At 45.6% G+C, this 14,719-nt stretch overlaps 1 protein-coding gene across 5 annotated transcripts in view; it reads left to right on the top strand.

The window, feature by feature from the left end:
• IFI35 (interferon induced protein 35) overlaps window positions 1-14,719 on the top strand; it is a 116,093-nt gene that overhangs the window by 83,070 nt on the left and 18,304 nt on the right. For 3 of the 5 annotated variants that reach the window (XM_077252041.1, XM_077252040.1, XM_077252042.1), the window contains one exon: window positions 13,397-13,555. In XM_077252041.1, coding sequence (XP_077108156.1) covers window positions 13,397-13,555 — 159 coding nt within the window. Of the gene's footprint in view, window positions 1-20; window positions 217-13,396; window positions 13,556-14,719 lie in introns of those variants that run through there. The other 2 variants (XM_077252044.1, XM_077252043.1) reach the window with 2 other exon arrangements.

The following is a 14,719-nucleotide window of genomic DNA, read 5'->3' as shown; positions in this document are numbered from 1 at the left end:
TGACGTCATGCGGTGCACCCCGGGCGGCTCCCAGCACGTGATAGGGCGCAGTGCAGGATGATGCTGGGACATGATGTGTATTGTTGTGTGCAGGGAGCTGCTGGACGTGCTGGGGCTTGTTGTCCTACAGCTACCGGAAACGGCTCGTGGCGGAAACTCAGGCAATTCACATAAAGGGACAGGAACGAAATGGCTCAGTGTAGAGGAGCTGAATGGGTGCGCACTGCGATGTGACGGGGCCCGTGGTCCGTCCGGTCACAGACACGTCTGGGGCGACGGGACATGGGGGGAGATAACAAAATGGCGACGCTACCTCACACCGCGGTCACAGTGAACGTGGGGGCGATGTAAGGCTAGTTTCACACTAGCGTTCACTGCAATACGTCGCAAATGCGTCGTTTTGCCGAAAATACGCATCCAGCAAAAGTTCTTGCTGGATACGTTTTTTTGTCATAGACTAACATTAGCGACGCATTGCAAAACGTCGCGTCCGTTTTGCGACGCTTGGGCGTGTGGTAGCGGACCGTCGGGAAAAAAAACCGTTACATGTAACGTTTTTTGCTCCCGACGGTCCGCTTTTTCCGACCGCGCATGCGCGGCCGGAACTCCGCCCCCACCTCCCCGCACTTCCCCGCACCTCACAATGGGGCAGCGGATGCGTGGGAAAAATGCATCCGCTGCCCCCGTTGTGCGGCGGAGACCACGCTAGCGTCGGGAACGGCGGCCCGACGCACAGCGACGGGTTGTTCCCGACGCTAGTGTGAAAGTAGCCTTACTGCTACACAAACATCGTGACAGAGCGTCAAAGTTTGGAATTATTGCAACCGAAGGGCTCAGTCAGATGGGAGCTATGGAGCTGGGCGCTGCCCTCCGGTGTACCGGGCCGGTGTAATCACTAGGGCTGACAGGTGACCCAGTGTCCATCTGAGAGAAACTGCAGCCTGCCATGGGGCAAGGCCGGCTCCAGGTTTTCATGGGCCCTGGGCGAAAGAGTCCCGGTGGGCCCCTTTATCACATACCACAATTCATAATGCACAGATATGGCAGAGAAATATAGGTATAGTACAATGCCAAGGCTTTCACTTACTTCTTACATTACATGAGTGATATCTATTGTGCATTCTACATTAGCTCAGAAACCGGACAGTATAGTCCTCTATACAGAATAATGAGCCCCATATATTGCCCCATACAGTATAATGGCCCCATATAGTGCCCCATACAGTATAATGGGCACAACATAGTCCTCTATACAGAATAATGAGCCCCATATATTGCCCCATACAGAATAATGAGCCTCATATAATGCTCCATACAGTATAATGGGCACCACAGAGTGCTCCATACAGAATGAGCCGCATATATTGCTCCATACGGAATTGACCCCTTATAATGCTCCATACAATATAGTGAGCCATATATAATTCTCCATACAGTATATGATGGGCCCCATCTATTGCTCCATATATAATGGGCCTCATATAATGCTCCATACAGTATATGATTGGCCCCATACAGTATACGGAGTCCCATGTATTGCTCCATACAGAATGAGCCCCATATGATGCCCCTTACAGAATGGGTCCCACATAATACTCCTTACAGAATGGGCCCCATATGATGCTCCTTGCAGAATGGGTCCCATATACTGCTCCTTACAGAATGGGTCCCATATAATGCTCCAAAAATAATTGGCCCCATAAGATGCTCCATGTATAATTGGCCAAATAAAATGCTCCATATATAATTAGTCCCATAAGATGCTTCATATATTACACTGGGGAACAATTTGAAAAACATTTTCTGTTGAGTTAGGTTTTTGAGCTGATTTATACTAAAATTGGCATGCTGATTCCAAAAATGTAGTCAGTTTTTTCTAGCACGTCAAGTTTTCCTCCACAACTTACCTGCCAGAGAAGCACAATTGCACTGATATCTGTAATAAGACTTGTTATCTGATTACAATTCGACTCATAGAGCTACGTGGCAACTTGTAAGAGTAGTCACAACTGAGACAGTGTGGTGAGAGGTGTGTGCAGCTCCCAATACGTCATAATTATCAATATCTTTACACAAAAAATTTATCATAGTAGGAATAAATAGGATTTCTGATAGCTTTTCTCTTTACATTGGGCGCTTAGGCCATGTTCACACTTTGCGGTGTGCTCTGCAGGTTTATCCCGCAGCGGAATTGATAAAATCTGCAGGGCAAAACCGCTGCGGTTATCCCTGCAGATTTATCGCGGTTTGTTCCGCGGTTTCCGCTGCGGGATTACTCCTGTACTATTGATGCTGCATATGCAGCAATATGCAGCATCAATAGTAATGATAAAAATAATAAAAATTGGCTATACTCACCCTCCGATGTCCGGATCTCCTGGGCGCTGCACCCGGCGGTCCGGTTCCAAAGATACTGTGCCGAGAAGGACCTTCGTGATGTCACGGTCATGTGACCGCGGCGTCATCGCGGTCATGTGACCGCGACGTCACCGCAGGTCCTGCTCGCACAGCAAACCGAAGACCGGCCGGCCGCGGGCAGCGCCGAGAGGTGAGTATAACATCATTTTTTTTTTAATTCTTTTTTTTTTACACTATGGTTCCCAGGGCCTGGAGGAGAGTTTCCTCTCCTCCACCCCGGGTACCACCCGCACATTAACTGCTTACTTCCCGCAACGTGGGCACAGCCCCATGCGGGAAGTAAGCGGTTCAATGCATTCCTATGGGTGCAGAATCGCAGCGATTCTGCACAAAGAAGTGACATGCTGCGGGTTTTAAACCGCTGCGTTTCTGCGTGGTTTTTCCCGCAGCATGTGCACAGCGGTTTGCGGTTTCCATAGGGTTTACATGTTAATGTAAACGCTATGGAAACTGCTGCGGACCCGTAGCATCAAAATCGCCGCGGATCCGCAGTAAAAACTGCAAAGTGTGAACATGGCCTTAGTTGTAATTTATATATCTTTTATGATTTTTTTCTTTGTTAGTTTTCAAAGCTTGTAACTTTCCATCTCAGTGTTTTATTTACATATGTACATATTTCCTTTGTTTCAGATCATGTCTGCTCCTTCTTCCTCTCGTCGTAAATGCCTAAACAACCCTGACTCCTTCTGCTATATTTGTGGTGTTTTCACCATTCCAGTTCAAAGGGCAAACATCAGTGCATTTGTCAAACAAGCATATTTTGCATATTTTAAAGTAAAACTCGGTGATCAAGATAAGCCATGGGCCCCTCACATAGCGTGCATAGGAAGTACATATGATGGCTGACTATTGCTGGAGCATCAAACGTGATTGTCCTCAAGTTAAACACTCCAGAAAAAGCTATAAATGTACATTTTTACCTTAAATACTTGCATATATATATATCCTTTGTAAAAAAAACATGATAGTGTTAAAAAACATATTTGTCATGCCTATTTCTTATATATTTCATTTTTTGTTCATATTTGTACTATTTAAAAAAACCAAACACTTTTTAGGTACAGTAGTTTACATATTTTTGAGAAGACAAAAATCCTATAGTTCAAAAACTTGACGTGATAGAGAAAAACTGAGATCATTTTCTGGATTCAGCATCCAAAAATTAATTAAGAACAGTTGTCTGACCTAACTCTTAAAAAATTGTGTTCCCCAGTGTTATTGGCCCCATATACTGCTCCATATGTAATTGGCCCCATATACTGCTCCATATTGAATTGGCCCCATAAGATGCTCCATATTAAATTGGCTCCATATTAAATTGGCCCCATATAATGCTTCCTATAGAATTGGCTTCATAAGATGCTCCCTATATTATTGGCCCCATAAGATACTCCATATAGAATTAGCCCCATATAAGGCTCCATATATGGGCCCCTTCTGATGGTCCCCATATATTTCTCCAAATATAAAAAAAAAAAAATGAAATACCTCTCGTTGCTTGACGCTGCTCTGCTCTGGACTCCTCACCGTCGGCGTCTTCCTGCTCTCTCTGCTGCGACTGCTCAGGCAGAGGGCGCGCACTGGTGACGTCATCGCACCCTCTGACCTGAACGTCACAGTCAGCGGATGGAAGATGCTGCAGCGCTGGAACCGGGAGAGGTATGTATCGCAAGTGCCGGAGCCCGGAGCAGGCGGGGGGTCCACTCGCAGGGGCCGTCACTATAGTGCGCCAGTGTCCCCGATGGCGAGTGGGCCCCCTGCCTGCTCAGGGCCCTGGCACTTGCCCGGGTGCTGACACCGGCCCTGCCCTGGGGGGTCGCCTGAACAAGGCTGCGGAACACACAAAGCGTCATATCCCATGTATATCATCTGAGGAACACCGATGGCTCTCATTTACTGCACGGTGGCACAGTGGTTAGCACGGTGGATCAGTGGTCAGCACTGTGGATCAGTGGTCAGCATGGTGGCTCAGTGGTTAGCACTGTAGCCTTGCAGCACTGGCATCAGATCCACTGAGAACAACATCTGCGCGTAGTTTGTGTGTTCTCCTTTACATGGATTTCCTCCCACACTCCAAAGACTTAGGGTATGTTTCCATGTTCAGGATTCCCTGCGCTTTGGATGCAGCGGATACCCCGCTCCGCCCAAAGTATCGCCCCCTGTTGTATGCGCGGTGATTCCTCTGTGTTCATTGAGCACATGCGGAATCACCGCATCGTATTCATAGACTGGGTTATTTATCTTGCGGGGAAGGAGCGTCTCCACAAGATAAATAGACATGCTGCGATCTAGAAAGACGCACCACATGGCCGGATACGCAGGGCCGCCGGATGCAGCCGTGCGCACATAGTGGAGACGGGATTTCATGAAATCCCCTCCACTATGCTGTAACATCTGGCTGTACGCAGCGTCCAATCTGCAGCAAATCCTGAAGGTTTCCTGACCGTGGAACCGTAGTCTAACTGATAGGGAAATGAGATTGTGAGCTCCATCGGGAACAGTGCCGATAATGTCTGTAAAGCGCTGTGGAATTAATGGCGCTGTGAGAGTAAAAATAGATACATTGCAGCTATTAACTTAATAAACTATTTGGTCTTGTACGTTTTAAAATGTTGATGTATAAAAACAGATGTAAAAACATGGACGGCACTGATGGCATACAGATGACAACACTAATGAAAATCGTCCATTTTTCCTGTATAGTCATGGTAACTTCAGAGTGGCAAAATGACCACATTCACATTCATAATGCAGCCGCACGCTCCGCTCCTGAGTGACGGCAGCAATGCCGGGTATTTACATGCGAGACTCGGCCGTATTTCCCGCATGTGTGATCCTGACCTTACATGACATTACAACTCCTACAGTGGTTGTCACCAAGCACTGGATGTTACTGCTCCAATTAAAACGGTTGTTCAACTAGATAAATGAAGTTCATTGTGTTAAACTTAGTAAGTAAGGCTACTTTCACATTTGCGTTTTAATCTGCAGCGTTTAATCCGCAAACGCAAGGACACGAAAAACGCAAGAAAATGCGTGTAAACACAGCGTTTTAAAACTGCATGCTGTTAACGCATGCGTCATTAAAACGCTGCGTTTACATGCTTTTATATGCGTTTTTCATGCGTTTGCGTTTTTTGGGCGCATGTTGAAAAAATTTACAGGAGAAAAATCTAGATCACAAGAAACAGCCAATGGGACTACAGAGGGCGTGTATTACGGGATATCTATATATAGACCCTAGGACAGCTGAAATCTTCAGATTTTGCTCCTGTATCCTGTGACAAGATGGATCTTCACATGGATAGCTTTTACTTCAAACTGGATCTAAGCATCAAGATTTTTCTGGCGTGTGCGTTTGCTTGGGAGCAACACCGAAACCGGGAAAGACAGAGAAGGACACGGCGTAGGCGTTTTTGGCAACACCCCATTGTAGAACTGCGGGAGAGCCGTGGTGCATATCACACCCTGTATGGCGAGCTCAATGAGAACCCAGAAAAATTCCCGGAATATACAAGGATGTCACAAGACTCTTTCCGGGATTTGCTTGATCGCGTCCAAGGAGCCATCCGGAGACAGGACACACAGCTCCGTAGAGCGATTCCACCAGAGGAACGTCTCCTGGTTACCTTAAGGTACGTAATAATTCTAAACAAATGCTAGTCATAATTTTTGCTGGTGTGACATGTATTTTTGGCATTTTTGTAAATTATTTTTTCTTTCCACAGATTTCTAGCAACTGGAGAGAGCTTGTCATCCCTTCATTTCCAGTACCGCCTTGGAATTTCCACCCTGTCCGGAATTGTTTTTGACACCTGCCGGGCTTTATGGACCATTCTCCGTGAAGAATTTATACCCATACCCACGGAGGACATGTGGAAGGAAATTGCCGAAAAATTTTGGACTGTTTGTGATTTTCCCAACTGTTTGGGTGCGGTGGATGGGAAGCACATCCGGATTATCAAACCAGCCAGAACGGGATCACAGTTCTTCAACTATAAGAAATATTTTTCACTTGTTCTCATGGCAATAGCCGATGCGGACTGTTGCTTCATTGCTGTGGACATTGGTGCTTTTGGCCGTGGCAACGATTCACAGACTTTTAAAAACTCTGATATGGGCCGACGTGTTTATGGAAAAAAATTTAATTTCCCACAGCCACGACCACTCCCCAACACTCAAGGCCCGCCACTGCCATTTGTAATGGTTGGGGATGAGGCATTTCAGATGAGTGAAAATCTCCTGAAGCCCTATTCAAGTCGGGACTTGAACCGCACAAAACGGATCTATAACTACAGACTAACCAGGGCACGCAGAACAGTAGAGTGTGCCTTTGGGATTATGGTGTCCAAATGGCGCATTCTAGCAACTGCCATAAATCTAAAAATGGAGACAGTGGATGAGGTGGTAAAAGCCTGGTGGTTCTCCACAATTTCATTATGGCTAAGGAGCGACCCACCATAGAACTTGATGAACCTGTTGCAAACCCTTTGCCTGATTACCGTCATCACCCGCTGCGGTCAACAGTTGAAGTAGGCCACATGAGGAACCAATATGCTGCCTTTTTTTATTCTGACATTGGACGTGTGCCATGGCAGGACAATATGGTGTAAAATGTCCTGCTGGCTTCGGGTCTGTAAAGTTATGTTTTAAATGTTAATAATGTTTTTTCTAATAAAATAATTGTGTTTTACTTTCTTCACCATGTCTCCTATCTATTTCCTTAACAAACCACTTTGGGTTTTTGGGCTTAGGTTGTTGACTTCATTGCGTCCTGTCTTGGTTCACCAGTAGCTATTTGCCGCAGACTGTATAGACGATGGCTGTTAGGTGTCGCAGTATTTGTCCAGTACTTAACATCAGTATTTGTAAGCCAAAACCAGGAGTGGTAGTTAAATGCTTAGTGGTGCATATGTGTTTATTGAACTTTTCCTCACATAGTTCCACTCCAGATTTTGGCTTACAAATAGTGCTGTAAAATACAGAGCGAATACTGACAGTGTGACGGCAGCCTACACCACAGATCTATAGTCATCAAGTCAGGTGTCAGAAATAATGAATTCATGATGCAAATGGCTCTTGAATTCATTTTTCCTGACACTTGTCCGGGTGAGTATAGATATGCCATGTATGACGTACATTGTCCCTTCACTTTGTGTGAAATATATGTAATGTACCAAGAAGATAAAATGGAGGCAATACAATGCATTTCTCAAATCAGCAGGTCAGGGGTCATAAATAATGTTTCTGATAAGACACGACCTGTTGAGTATAGTTGTGCTGTGTATTACCACCATTTTGTCTTCTGTGTGCGACAAAAAGTCACGGAGTAAATAGAAAAAAGTGTTTTTGAAGAAAATACAAGTGTTATTTTTGGGGTCAACCTCATATCTCTCAACCAAACACACACCAAGCTTCAGTGTTCTGCTAAGTAAGTACTGGAGGTTGGAGGTGGCCCCCAAAAAAGTGTTTGACGCATTTTTTGTTATTGGCGCATGGTGTGTGTTGACGGCGGTGAAATACACAATTAACCAAACCTTATTGGGGCAAAACACAGGTTTATTTTAGTAAACACAAACAACAACAAAAAAATTTAACTGCGCCTGCTTGGGGTTGAGTGACGATATTGTGGGGTGTCGAGCTGTGAGGTCTGGCTTACTGTAGCCGACATAGGGGTGGCAGGAGAAGGCGCTATAAAACTGCTGGGGTCAGGAAATTCAGGGATTGGGCTAGACACATGAGAGGGCTGAGACACACTGGAAGGGTGAGACAAACCAGACATTACAGACACATTGGGAGGTGAGGGGGGAGGGATAGCTATGTTTTTTTTTTGTTTTGCCTTTCCCTTTCTTGGGTTGGTGCGGGTGTCCTGGGAGCCTTGTTGGGCTAATTGGTATCGGCCTTACCGTGGTGGCCGACCTGTTGCGGTCTGTGTGCCTTTGCAGCGGCATAGTTGTTGTGGTGGCGGGTAATGCCAGGGCAGGGTCCGGCAGCGGCATTGTTGTTGTGGTGGCGGGGAACGCCAGGGCAGGGTCCGGCAGCGGCACTCTTGTGGTGGCGGGGAACGCCAGGACAGGGTCCGGCAGCGGCACTCTTGTGGTGGCGGGGAACGCCAGGGCAGGGTCCGGCAGCGGCACTCTTGTGGTGGCGGGGAACGCCAGGGCAGAGTCCGGCAGCGGCACTCTTGTGGTGGCAGGGAACGCCAGGGCAGGGTCCTGCGGCTGCAGCATGGTGGTGGCAGTGGAGGAGGTCCGAGCAGGAGCAGCGGTTGTCATGGTGGTGGCGGTGGGCTGTCCGACTGCACTCGCCATGGTGGTGGTGCTATAGTGGTGTCCGGCAGTGCTTGGAATGGAGGTGGCCGTGCAGTGGTATGCAGCAGAGGTTGGCATTGACGTAAAGCGTGACAGTGTGGGCACAGGTGGAAATGCCCCTACTGTCTGCTGAAAATACCGACTCTGCTGCATAGCCTGCACGTAAGCAGCATTGCAGGCCTGCATAACAGTAATCTGGAGATCGGGACTAAGGTGTTCCGACATGCCCTGTTCTATCTGATTAAAAAAATGATGTGCTGGCCTCTGGAGGTCGGCTTTCACTTGGGCAAGGGCTGTGGTAACCTCCTGGATACGTGTACTCTTATGACTAATGGCAGTATCCAGTCGGTCACCCATCGCCTTGAGTCCCTCGTGGAAGACCGAGCTCAAGTGCAAAAACTCGGGCATGAGTGACCTGTCCGCGGCCCTCTGCCGCTGCCGGGAGGAGCCCATAAAAAAATTGGCTAGAGGCAGAGGACTGGGGAAGGGGAACACCTGATGGACCAGCTTCCTGGTCTCCAGGTTGTGTGGCAGGCCCACTTGCTGCAGCGCTGGAGGATGGCTGGGACGGGTCCATGGCTGACTGATGAAGGACCGCTCCAGAACCTGGACCAACAGTGGAGCTCCAAGTGCTGTGAAAAAAATAAAAATTAATACAAAACATTTACAAAAAGATAACTCCAGAGTTATATAAACATTCAGATAGGGAGAGGTCACACTAGCACTATTTGGAGTGAATTTTACATCAGAGTTTGCAAGCCAGGAGTACAACAGTAGGAAGAAAAGTTTCATAAAACCATATGCTCAACTTCTGCATTCATCAACCACTCCTTGTTTGGATTCAAAATACTGATGTAAAATATGAAGAGACGATGGAGGCGATAAAAGCCATATCTCTATACAAGCCACATGTATACTCACCAGGACAAGTGCCAGGAAAAATGAATTCAGGAGCCATTTGCATCCTGAATTCATTATTTCTGACACCTGACTTGATGACTATAGATCTGTTGTGTAGGCTGCCGTCACACTGTCAGTATTTGCTCAGTATTTCAAATCAGTATTGGTAAGCCAAAACCTGGAGAGGAACTATGTGAGGAAAAGTATTCAAAGAACACGTACCCCACTTCTGCATGTATCAATTACTCATGGTTTTGGATTCCAAATACTGATGGAAAATACGAATGGACGATGGAGGTCATACAAGGCACATCTATACTAACCAGGACAAGTGCCAGGAAAAATGAATTCAGGAGCCATTTGCATCCTGAATTCATTATTTCTGACACCTGACTTAATGACTATAGATCTGTTGTGTAGGCTGCTGTCACACTGTCAGTATTTGCTCAGTATTTCAAATCAGTATTGGTAAGCCAAAACCTGGAGAGGAACTATGTGAGGAAAAGTATTCAAAGAACACGTACCCCACTTCTGCATGTATCAATCACTCATGGTTTTGGATTCCAAATACTGATTCAAAATAGTGACCCAAAAATGCTAGCATTAAAAACCTTTTTTTTTTTTTAACCAATATACTTACGTTCTTCGTGCAAGGATCGGTATCAAAAACGCAAGGATGCGGTGGTACTTGTATTTTCGTATCCTTGCTCCAGAACCACTTGGAAGCCGGCTCTCTTGGCGCAGGTCCTTGTTGAAGCGGTCCTTCATCGATCGCCAACGTGTTTTGACTTTTGACACTGTTGACAAAACAAAACATAATAGTTAGGACAATGGTCTTTTGACCGTGGTCACACAACTATGTGTGCTGTGAAAAAGTAATGACTTTCTCTCACCATACACAGTTGTGTGAGCATGGCCAAGGTCTTGACTGCATCACACTGCATTGCGATACTTACCAAATGCAGAACGGACCCGAGCCGGGGCATAGGCCCAGCCATCCCACAACGCTGTGGCCACCTCATTCCAAAGCCGCCGGATCGTCACGTTGTTGGCGTGCAGTGGATCCCGGGTGTCCCACAACGGGACTCGCTCATGGACCAGGGAGATGAGGTGTTCATTCTCAATGAGGTCCTCATCCCCTTCTGGAACCTAAAAACAAAAAGGACATTAATATTGGAGACATTAACATAAGGAAGACAGAAAACAGAATCAGAGGAATGGCATGAATATTGAAATAAAAAAAAAAAAACACTGGTGCTGAAGCAAAAGGGAAAGAAAGAGAGAAGTAGAAAGAAATGAAGATTCAAGAATTGTAAAATGAGGATACAATAAACAGTCAGCCAGGTATACTTACACGCTGCCGCCGTGCCACCCGACCGTGACTACGCTGCTCCTGCCCAGTCTCTTCCGCTGTAGAAGAAGTGGTCAGAAAAAAGGTAAATATACATTGTCATATGTGTAGATGTGACAGTGAATACTTACCAATCTGAGGAGGTGAATACTCACTTCGCTGACATGTTCCCCTTGTGCAGGCCCAGGCGTTTGCTCATCAGAAGAAGAAGACATTCTGATATGTGCAGAAAGAAAGAAATGGCAGAAATTAGGGCATATAGAGACAGAAAATAGAAAAGAAATGCATTGGATAGGATATACTCACATAGTTCTGAGGCTTGTTTGCTGCTCCAAGGGGTTGTGGGGCGTCTAGTCTGCAAGACAGTCTGATGAGTAGTGAACTGCAAATGTCCACTACCTCCCCTTATCACCTTGTATGTGGGGGGTGGCTTATCAGTGTCTAGACATGTTTTTCTCAATTGAGACGCATGCGTCGACAAACGCAACCAAACGCATGTGCTGAAAAACGCATGCGTTTACATAGACTACAATGCGTTTTTTTGGCGCAAACCTTGCGCAATCAGCCGCATACGTTTCCAGGCGGCAAAATGACGCCTCTAAAAATTACTACATGTTGCATTTCCGTGCCAAGACGCAGACGACTAGACGACGCATGCGTCGTCAAACGCGGCAAAACGCGAACAAACAAAAACGCATGCGTTCCTAATGTTAAATATAGGAATACACAACGCATGCGGATATTTGCGGAAGAAACGCTGCGGACACAACCGCAAATGTGAAAGCGGCCTTAGGCAACTTACTAATTTAATTCATGCCTGAAAGGTGTCCTGATTTTAGCTGCAGCCTCCAGTCCAAGTCCTAGTGGGTTTCTTTTAGTTTTTGCCTACTATCGGACACTTTTTCTTGTGTCGATACCTGACTACAGTTGTGTATGAAGGGGGCTGGCTGCTCATATTAATAGCTAAGCCAGTCCCCTTCCCTGTCAAATCTGATGTATGGACATAAACATGGACTGGCTCAGCTTCTGAAATGGCTGGTCAGACAGTCTCTGAACACAGCACTAGTTACTGCTCTCTCCTGTGCTGAGCACAAGCTAGAAGTGGAGCTGCCGAAACTGGGACTACTAATAGCACAAGATCGGGAAACCTTTGGAAATGCAAAAAGTGCCTCTAAGGTCTCTCTATGGATACAGGGTATCATTATTATTCCACTTATAGATAATTGGAAAGTGGGAAGCTGAGTTTCCACATAGCTGTTGACGCACGGCTAGTTTATGTATGAGATGTGTCTGAGCCACTTGATAAGACCACGTTGACACGTTCAGTATTTCACATCAGTATTTGTAAGCTAAAACCAGTTGTGGGTGAAATGTTTCTATTATGCTGGTTGCTCCTCTCCTGATTTTCGCTTACATATACTGATATGAAATACTGACCAAACTACTGTAGTGTGAACGTGGCCTAAAAGTTAAAACGACTTCCTGCTGTATCACGGAGCTAGTTGCATATGGCTAGCATAGTGTAATGGCTTTATGGTTTTGCAGCCATTAACAATAGGCAAGCCATTTGAAATGAATTTCCAATGATAGGACAGAATGCTGCTTCCAGGCTGAGGGTCACACTACCGTATAATGCAGCCAAGTGCTATACGATAAAACATCAGATAGCGCTCGGCCCAGTGTTATATTATGGAGCAGCTTAGATCAGCGGTTATTTTCTTATGCCGAGTCAGCAGTATGCTGAGATTGGCAACAAGACTGTGCTCACTCGCACCATACAAGTCTATGGGTGCGTGTGAAACATTGGACTGCACTCTGATGTCATCCCAGTGCAGACCGATATACGCCGAGGCCGGGGAGGAGATGGAGAAATTACTTTCTCCGTTTTCTCCGCATCTGTGCTGCAAGAGGATGGGAGCACGGAGCACTGACACTAGGTCCCGCTCGCAGCAAACCTGAGGCCGAGGATCATTAGCATATCGCATCCGATGCCATACGCTATTGTGATTCCAGCCAAATGAGGCGGCTCATCTGTGCCCCAGAGGAATACTAGCTGCGCATTACGGACTGCCCCAAGCTCAGCAGCCTCATAGGCATATATGAGAATGTCAGCCAGTCCATTTATGACAGTCCATACTGGCATCCTGATACAAGGATGTATGAATCCAGCCCTATAGGTCAAACAACCAGAGTTGCATAGCATCATTTATTGCTAATGAGGATTGATGGACCGTACATAAGCATTGTTATTTTCTGCGGGGTTATGACGTGATTGGCTTGTCCCTACCATAGTGTAATGTGCTGAGACTGGATATATGGCAAATATTGTTCTTAATATTAGTAATAGTATTAAAGTCGGTCCAAAGATCATAACAAATGGTGAAGTTCTGAATTGGTGTTTAATGTATTATTCTAGGGGAGGCATTCGGCCCTATTAGCAGACATTACTAAATTGGAGCAGAAAAAGATGGAGTTTGAAAATCTGGCTCAGAAGTTTCAAGACAGAGTGGGAAAAGAGGAGAAAAAACTGATAGAGAATGAACAGGCTCTGCATGATAAGGATCAGAAGCTTCAGGTTAGTATGATTAGCTATGGGTAACGTGACAAAAAATTGCATTGGCATGTCCTGGGTTTTTGCTGTTTTTTTTGTTTTGTGCAAATGTTTTCTATTGGTAAAGGTCGGGACTGCAAGCGGCCGGTTCATCACCTGAACTCTTCTTCTGTAAAGCCATGCTGTGGTGATGGATGCAGTATGTGGTTTAGTATTGTCTTCCCTGAAATAGCCATTGTGTGGATGGGAGCATATGTTGTTGTAAAACCTCGACAGAATGCACATTATTGACAGAGCATCTTAGCTGCCCATGCCATGGACACTAATGCAACTCTATATAATCAGAGGTGCAGGTTTTGAACTCTGCACTGATAACAAGCTGGAAGGTCCCTCTCCTGTTGAATCCGCAGTACGTGGTTTCCATAAAGAGTTTAACATTTTGATTCATCTGATCACAGGACAGGTTTCCATTTTGCCTAAGTCCGTTTTAAATGAGCTTTGGCCCAGAAAAAAACAGCAAAGTTTCTGGATTGTGTTGATATATAGCTTCTTGCATCATAGAACTTTCACACTTTCACTTGCATTTCTGGATTGCATGGGGAACTATCTTTACAGACAATGATTTCTGGAAGTATTCCTGAGCCAATGCAGTGATTTGCACTACCAAATCCTGCTTGTTTTCAATGCAGTGCCATCACAGTAGTTCACGAGCATCCAATATTGATAGCCGTGCTTGTCCCTTGTGCACATAGATTTCTGAAAAATAGCTGAAGCTTTTGATGATATTATATATAATGGTGGGATACTCAAAGTCTTTGCAGTTTTACATTGAGAAACATTTCTCAGGAATTATTCCACAATTTGTAGACGCAGTTCACAGACTGTTGAACCTGTGACCATCTTTGCTTCTTAGAGACTCTGCCTCTCTAACATTCTCCTTTTATACACAGTCATGTGACTTACTTCAAAATTGACAATCCAGCTGCTTTTCATGACTACCACTTACCGTACTTTTCCAGCCTTTTGTTAACCCTTTCTCAACTTTTTTTTTGAGAAGTGTTGATGCCATCTTTTTCCAAAAGAGTAATTTTTTTTCAAGTGAAATGGAAAAATATCCAACTTTCACCTTATGATCTGTGCTATGTTCTTTTGTAAATAACATATATCGCTATAAAAAGATTTCCAAAT

Source organism: Ranitomeya variabilis, chromosome 4 (genome assembly GCF_051348905.1).
Source record: "Ranitomeya variabilis isolate aRanVar5 chromosome 4, aRanVar5.hap1, whole genome shotgun sequence".
NCBI lineage: Eukaryota > Metazoa > Chordata > Amphibia > Anura > Dendrobatidae > Ranitomeya > Ranitomeya variabilis.
This window is presented reverse-complemented; position numbering and strand designations above follow the sequence as displayed.